Source organism: Crocodylus porosus, unplaced genomic scaffold (assembly GCF_001723895.1).
Source record: "Crocodylus porosus isolate Cpor-Errol unplaced genomic scaffold, CroPor_comp1, whole genome shotgun sequence".
NCBI classification, from domain to species: domain Eukaryota; kingdom Metazoa; phylum Chordata; order Crocodylia; family Crocodylidae; genus Crocodylus; species Crocodylus porosus.
The window spans coordinates 51,171,319-51,179,672 of NW_017728948.1; the positions used below are offsets into that span (position 1 = coordinate 51,171,319).

Sequence of the window (8,354 nt, forward strand, 5' to 3'; positions counted from 1 at the left end):
GATGCATTTTCATCTCTCACTCTTCCTGATAATAGTAAAGATGACAGCTTGAGTACAACCAAATGTTAACTTTACTCTTCCCTTCCTCCCCTACACTACATCTTGCTTATCTGTTTTCTTAAAAGTAAAAACTCTAATTGCCCTACAGTTAGACTCATGCAGGTCAGATGCCCAGCACTCATACAGAGCACCAATGACTTCAAAATGGAACTCCCGTTGGACTAGACAACACATTCACTGAAGCTGCGGGACAACTGCTGGGTCCAATAAAGAGGCTTCCAAGGAATGCATCTGTGAGAAGATTTGCTACTTGTACAGTCCTTCCACTGACTAAGCAAGGACTTTCCTTGAAAGACAATGTAAAGCTATTTGAGGCTGTATTAACATTTAGCCCCTCCATTCCCTTCTGTGCAGTGACTGCAACTGTCTATAGCCAACAAAAAAAAAAATCCACAAGCATTCTGTATCCACTTATTTCCCAAAAATATAAAGGCACACAATTATCCACAATGTAAAGCTTGCAAATCTTTAGGAAAACAAAAAGGGATAGCAGGGCTCAGTCTACTAACTTTCCTTTTATTTTTTATTTTTTGTTTTTTTAACATCTTCTGTTACATCTAGGGCACTGATACAAGTTCAAAAAGAAGCTGGATAAAAACCAACTATAGAGTTGTTAGACATTTGTGAACACTAACTTCACAGCTGGGTGGCTGTTTTTATAGCTGAATAGTCATTTTTATCATGTGATAATTAGTTTGCATGTGTGGCTGGTCTAAATTTACAGTGCGATTAACCAGTTAATTGTGTAATATATGTAATGTGTAGCAGGGGCTGCAGGGGAACATTTACAAATGTATTTACTTTTTCAAAACTAGTTTTCACAGAGTTTCCAAGCCAAACTGAATGGGCTAAAAGTGCGCACAGTGCTCAGATGAAGGGACAGGTCTATTTGAAACTGATAAAACTACAAATTCGACTGTGATTATGTAAGCAGTTTTGCACCATTCTGATGTCACAAACAAATAATATGCATCTGTATGAAGATGTAGTGTAGGCATCTGAACAAATAATTTAGCCAACACAAAGAAAAACAAACAAACGAGCCAAGTTAAGAGTGTGACCCTATGCTATGCTGGTAGCAGTGTCCTCAAACATACCCCCAGTATGTTACTTGAAGCACCACAGCTACACCTACGCAGTGCTGAAGGCCAGCTAACTGACACAGACCCAGCAGAGCCAATTAGTTGTCTGGCACCATATAGATGCAACTACACTGCTTCCAGTCCGCGGGCTATCTGTTGTTAATCTGTTTGGCACATTTGAGGGTGCTGTTGCAGGTCTAGACAAGGGAGTTAGTCACACACAAGTAGTCAAAATTGAGACCAATCATGATACTTAACCCAACGGAAAGGTTCTCAGCTTTCTAACATATGTGCACATGTGTATACAGGTTTCCCTTGCTTTATGCCGTACATGCATTCCTGGAAAACAGCGCATAACTTGAATTCGTGTATAGGGAACCCATTTTACAATGTAACAATAGGGATACGTTCCAAGACCTCGACTGTACTGACCCCCAGACCCATTTCTACCACTTTTACAAGACAATTTTGGTACTCACCAACAGCAGACAGGTAGCTGCCGCTGTGCTTTGCACCCAGCCGCAGCTGTCCTGAGAGTGGCACTGCTGAGTTGTGCTGTGCTGCACCCCCCCGCCCACCTGGTGGCAGGACACATGTGGCATCATGCCACTCCCGGGGTAGCTGCAGCTCCAGAAGCACAGGCACCAGCTGCCCTGAGACGTGGGCTTCCACAACATGGGTCACATAAGAGTGAATTTACTGCACATATAACAATTTTTTGGTATAAAAAGGGTCATCACATAAGAGTGAATTCGTGCATACAGAATCCGCATAAAGCAAAGGAAACCTGTATATGATTCTGGTTCTCTGTTGTTAACTGGAGTCCAAGTGGGAATCTGGCTTAACTCTGAAATGCTAGGGACAGAAGTTATACATAAACTGGTCTAAGTGACTGGAAACTGATTTAAACCTGTAACACAGCAGAAGTTCAGTGCACATAAACTACTTTCAAAATGGCCAAAACCAATTTAAAGATAAACCTAGTTGGATGTAGTATCAGACTTAACTGATTCAGGTTATCTTTTAAACAGGTTATACTTTAGATTCCCACCAGCTGGCATCTGCCTCGCATGGAGGGGAAAGCACCCACCGGGCTTTTTATCCCTCCCCACAGCGGCTTGAGCCTGTCTGGGATCACCCAAACTCCACCCCTCCTCCAGCCATTGCCTCTGAGGGGCAGGAATGCTCTGCCCCCCCCACCCCCATACCAGCCCTCCCAGCCAAGATCTGCCAGGTGCAGAGACGAAAGCACCCACCTAGGGGCTTTTCATCTCCCCGCAGCTCAGAGCCCCACCCCCTCCTCAGCTGTCACCTCCAAGAGGGGTGGGAGGTGAGGGAAAGGAAACGCACCCCCCAGCCCAACAACAGCCCCAGCCGGGGGGGGAGGTAGGGGAGGGAAGTGTGTTCCCACCCCCTGCCCCACCACCACCCCACTTGGAAGCAACAGCTGGGGAAGGAGTGGGGCTGGGGTGATCCCAGCCAGGCTAGAGCTGCAGGGGCTGGAAAGCACCCAGTAGGCGTTTTCCCCTCCATGCTGGGCAGACATTGGCAGGGAGGGCCAGTATGGCGGGGCGCAGTTCCCACAGAGGGCTGGGGTGATCCCAGTCTAGCCTGAACTGCAGGGAGCGAAGAGCTCCCTGGTTGATGCCTTTCCCCACCCCATGGAGCAAAGTCCTTTTTACAAAAGTCCTTTCCATTCCTAGAGAAAAATGTAGCTATTGTAACAACTGATGAAAATTGAATATGAAAAAAATGGACCACCTCTTTTTTCACATTAGCTAATCATGCAATCATGACTATGGTTGAGAAACATCTTAAGTTTCCGTAATATACCTATGCCTCCAGAGACGCACTTTTCTAGACACATTTTAAATACTGTGCTGAACTCTTATGCTTCAGACATTTAGGCTGGTTGCACCTGAAAAGTTTTCATCTTTTTTTTTTTTTTTTTTTTCTTAGAAAGTGGGGAAAAAACTCTTTCATTCTTGCCTCTGAGTTTCTACCTTTAGAAACCTAGATAGGAGCTTCTGCTGCTTTCTTTCTAAAAGGAGAATGAAGACAATTTACTCTGAATTTGTGCTTATGGACATTACTGGGTCATTTTTTATGTTGAACGCATGACGGTTGATTCAAGTCTTTAATTCTTTAAGGTTTTCCTTGTAACTGCATTTTTCTTGTTTTAGGATTCAAGAAATACTGTTGAAATCAGTCTAAGGCATATATCCAGGGCAAAGTGCTTCAATTATTTATGCTACTAATCTTGTACTAGGTGAAGGTAATATTGTTGTTACAGAAAAAACCTGCAACTTTTCAAGTTCTTTGACTTTCAATTGTTTCTATTGATTCTGGAAATTTTGGGGGACCTTGAATATAAAAAGAGATTGCACTTGAATGAAGTGTATACTGAAGAGATGCATGGAAGCCTGGAATAAGGACTTGCATTTTCATTGTGGCTATACTTCAACAGCATTAAAAAATAGCCCAAAAAAGAAAACCAATTTTCTGTTCTTCCACTTCAACAGGGTAAGTTTCTTCAACTTCCGATATGCCATTACATTAATCTGAAGGAACCTAATTTCTGTACTTTTCTAAATGTACCCCAAACCTTTCTCTCTTGTTACACAGCAAGTCTTGAATAAGTTTGGTTTAGATTTAGAAGAATTATCTTTCATTTGGGATCTTCAAATACTTATGCAGGTCAAAAATGCAGCTGTTTTATAACAGTGTTTTAAAAGAGGTAGAAAGAAAATATATGCATGGATGACTTAAGTCTGAAAATGAGTATCAGATTTCCTATTAGAAGCTCTACCTCATGATTCAAGATTTTAGATTGTATTATACAGATGAACTAGTTATGATATCATTTTACTCTAATATATGAACTCAGAAAGATCATCATTATTGTCACTGGACTTGCTATGGCTGCTATTTTGTTTTTAATTCATCTACTTGAACTTTTTTGAACCCATGGTTATCTTTCTCTGCTACCAGTTAAGAAACAGCTTAATTACTTCTCTCATGAAAATTCACAATTGTATGGCATCCTGACAGCTTTTAGTTCAGAGATGCACAACAGGAAATGCACTTGGTTGTTTGAATTAATCCAGCTGCTACTGGTGTCACTGTGAGCCTAACAATGTCTGCAACAGTAATTTGCTGCTACCAGTATCAATTCTCCTGATCAATCTATAAGAAACAGTTTTGGTAGTAAGAAATTTACTGGATTCTGAAGGAGCTCAGAAAAAAAAAAATTTCTTTGGTGTACTCTGTTAGGAAGCACACCTGTCTGATCTACTCCGGGCATTATGTGCCTTATGATCTTGAAAAAGGTTGATTAATAGGACAAAATCTGCAGCCAAAAGCCGCCTCCTGCAAGTACCATCTGTGCACCGAATCTGCTTGGCAAACGACATATGGGAGGTCATTCTCAGTAGTTACTTCTCAGCTTTAGAACTCCCTCCCCTTAGAGGACTGTCTGGACATCTTTCAAAAGTGGTTTAAGACTTTATTTGAGAAGGTTTCTAGCAGGTGGGGTTAAGTTTTGGGGTAGTTTCTGGGGAATTTTTAAAGTAATTTATTTTATCTGTTCTTTGCCTTTTATTCCCCTGACCCTTTCTGGGGGAAGGGAGTATAGAAATGAAATAAATAAAAGAGACAAGTCTACTGACTTTTGTACAGCTAATGAAAGGATTTAAAAATCCTTTCTCCAGTCTTTATGTCCATTCTGCAAAATCATAGGATATTGATATCCTGGTTCACCATATCCAGACCCCTGCTTTGCAGGAAATTATACCATATAATACCTTTCATAAAGGTTATGTAACATGACCTTGAAACCAATTAGATTTCTTGCCCTTAACTACTTCTATTGGAAAGCTGTTCTAGAACTGTGATATTAATCATGATATTAATCTCCTTCTAATACCAGCCTACATTTATTCAGGGTCAGTTTATATCTATTTGTTCTTGCAGTAGCATTGTCCTAGAAGCTTAAATAGCTCTTCCGTTCTGATGTACTTATAAAAACCATATCCCTTTAGTGTTTGTTTTGCTAGGGGAAATAAGCTAATCTCTTAGACTCCTGGTGAGATAGGCTCTTCCTTCTGTTTCTGCTAATCATAATAATAGCGTCTCTCTGCGCCTATGCCTGTGAAAATTCATCTTACTTGAATGTGGGTGACCACAGTACAAAGTATTCTTACTAGTGACATGTACAAGGACATTAATGGTTCCCTGTCTCTGCTGGAAAAATCTCACTTGTCATCCTGGAATCACATTTGCCTATTTTTTAAGTAGGCACATTATATTGATGACTCACATTTGACTAGGAATTTCCTACATAGCATTGCAGTGCATCATCTAAACATACCAGCAGCCTTTTTTCCACTGCAGCCTCCAACTGATTAATTCTTTTTAACAGTCTTCAAATCCATGAGCTTCTCCTTTGTCCTGTTAAATATTCTCTGACTTCTATTATTTCAAACTTCAAGGAGTACCTAATTCTTCCTCTATAGTACTTCAGTCATTCTCCTGCACTGGCAAGGCCTCCAAACTTAATTAGCAAAACTCCCATTTTGTGTCTACATCATTAATAACAATAAACAACATTAAATCCTAAAATATACCCTTGATGAGATTCTTAAAGAGTAAGTACTCCCCATTCAGACCAACAATTCCCTTTTAGTACAAAGTGTCATCTTCACTTTAGGCAAGCAAGGTTCTTTGGGTAGATGTGATATCTTTTATTAGACCAACTAAATAGCTGGAAAAAAGTTCTTTGCAAGCTTTCTGGCTGCTGAACTCCAAGAGAGTTCTTGGAGAACTTGTAACATCAACAGTCACCCTTTTTCCTGAAAAAGGGTGTTTGTGCCAGAAAGCTTACAGAGAACTTTTCCCAACTATTTAGTTGGCTTAATAAAAGATATCACATCTACCCAAAGAACCTTGCCTGCATATGTCCTTAGACCAACACGGGTACAACCAACACCCCCACCCCACTTTTTCACTTTAGCCAGTTCCTTATCCACCTTGCAGTATCATATTAATCATATTAATCACCGTCTTCCCCGCTTAACTAAATAATTTCTCCTGTGGCACTGTACCAAATGCTTTTCTCCATGGAAACCAGCCACAGCAAAGGCTGCTGGGAAATGGAGCCTGGCCATTGGCCGGATCTGCCATTTTGCCCACCCCTGATTTATACCAAGAATAACACCACCACATTTGCTTTTAGGACTTCTTTGGGACCTTGGCTGTATAAATGGAGTTACAATTCAAAATTTAACAGATGTGCCTAGTCCATTTTTAACAAAATAGATACTCTCCTAATTTCTGTTAGGAAAAAAATGTACTCCTTCCTCTTAACCTGACATAATTCTGTCCCAGATTATCCCGCTATTCTCCCAGGGGAGTTGCAAAAATCCACGTGAGTCTGCAAAAAGAGAACTGCATGAATTACAGTACTTTTAGATTCTAGACAAGCAAGACTTAACATTCTTTAATGAATCCTTGGATTTCAGGAGCCAGATCTTCCACCAATTCAAGCTGTTGTAGAACCAATAAAGTAACTGGAGCTATGCCAATTTGAACCATCCAGAAACCAGGGTGGATTTAACAATACAGTAAAAACTCTCCCAGAAGTACAACCTGGAATTTACCTTTTTAATTCTCTTGCAAGGACATCTGAGTTTAACCTTCTGATTGCAATTTCCTGGACAGTCACCTGGATGGCAAGTATCTTTACATCGATGGCCACAGGGCAACTAAAAAACAAGAAGACCAATTCTCTGCATTACAAATGTTTGCTTTTTGTTACTGACTGCATTTTTAATTCCTTTTAAAACAAAAAAATAGAATGTAAAGTACTATTATTTTTAAGGACTCCATTTTCAAAGATTGCTTAAAAGCATACTGGTTAGTTTTTTAAACAGATTTTTAGTGAACACAACATGCTTCCAGCACACTGGAAAAAAGTAGGGGAATAACTAAAGATTGAAGGTATGAAATGCACAACAAAAAATCATTCATTAAATGATGAGAGGAAGAAAAAAGAAGAAAAGTTTCTCCTATGCTAATTTTGTACATATTTTAAGAATGTTTCGCACTATAAAGAGGCCAGACATAATACATCATGTCTCCAATTTAAAAAAATATATCTTTACTATGTGTTTTTGAAAGATTATCATATTTTTTATTTTTTCCAAGACAGGAAAGAGAACAACTTTTCTAGCCTAAGTGGAAATACTTTACTATAAACAATTTCAACACCATAATTCAACTGTTTAAGAAGATCCTCATGCTTTTACAGGACAGGGTTTTTATACTAATTATTTAAGTTTATTATTTTAGCAACTTTAAGACATCACTTATTTCTTACGGCACCAATTTGACTGCTTGCAATTTAGGGATGCACACAATACTGAGCTAGATATCAAACAATTAAGAAGAACTGAGAAGAGCTGTTTTGTTTGCAGTAAAGAACTATTTCCCATATCCATTACATGTACATGAAATGTTTGTATACCTCTGTTTTTCATCCTCAGGTACTAGAAACATTTATCAATAATCTAAAATGCTATATTTGATTCAGAAATTTATAAAGGAACTTTAATCCCTGAACTGTTTAAAGACTTATATCAGGAGGTACTTATGGTTTAAAATAAACACTCAGTTGCAGACTGCCATCAAGTGATTAATACCCCTTGGAAAATGTCATGAAAGCCACAACTTTAATATTTAGGATGCATGTTTTTCACATTTACTAGCAACTGGAAATGTATTTATATTGCATTATATATGACTAAAAAACTACAAAAATACTAAAATGCATACTATTGTATAAGTAATTAAATTAAGGATTTTTTTTGTAGGTCGGCTAATTCCGGTTCACAGACTTATAAAGGAAATAATAATGAATGACTTACACTGCCCATAGATGGAGAACGTACACTTTGCAGACAGAATTAAAAAACCCACAAATCCAAAAAACACACTTTTCAATGGGATGTTCTACAACAAATACACCTGACACCCCCACAATGTCAGCCATACTGCTACGAATGCATTTATCTTTTTAATGCAGTATATTTTATTCAGGAACACAAGGCTGGAAAGGACATCCTGGATCATCAAGTCAGAAGCTCTGCTACTATAAACAGCATTCTAGCCTGCTCAAGCTTTAACTTCAAAGTTTTTGGTTGTTGTTTTTTTTTT

At 39.0% G+C, this 8,354-nt stretch overlaps 1 protein-coding gene across 1 annotated transcript in view; it reads right to left on the bottom strand.

Moving 5' to 3' along the window:
* The window catches only part of NFXL1 (nuclear transcription factor, X-box binding like 1), an 85,298-nt gene that overhangs the window by 19,285 nt on the left and 57,659 nt on the right, over positions 1-8,354 (bottom strand). The window contains exon 19 of the mRNA XM_019552585.1: positions 6,800-6,904. Within this exon, the coding sequence (XP_019408130.1) occupies positions 6,800-6,904 (105 nt within the window). The remainder of the gene's footprint in view (positions 1-6,799; positions 6,905-8,354) is intronic.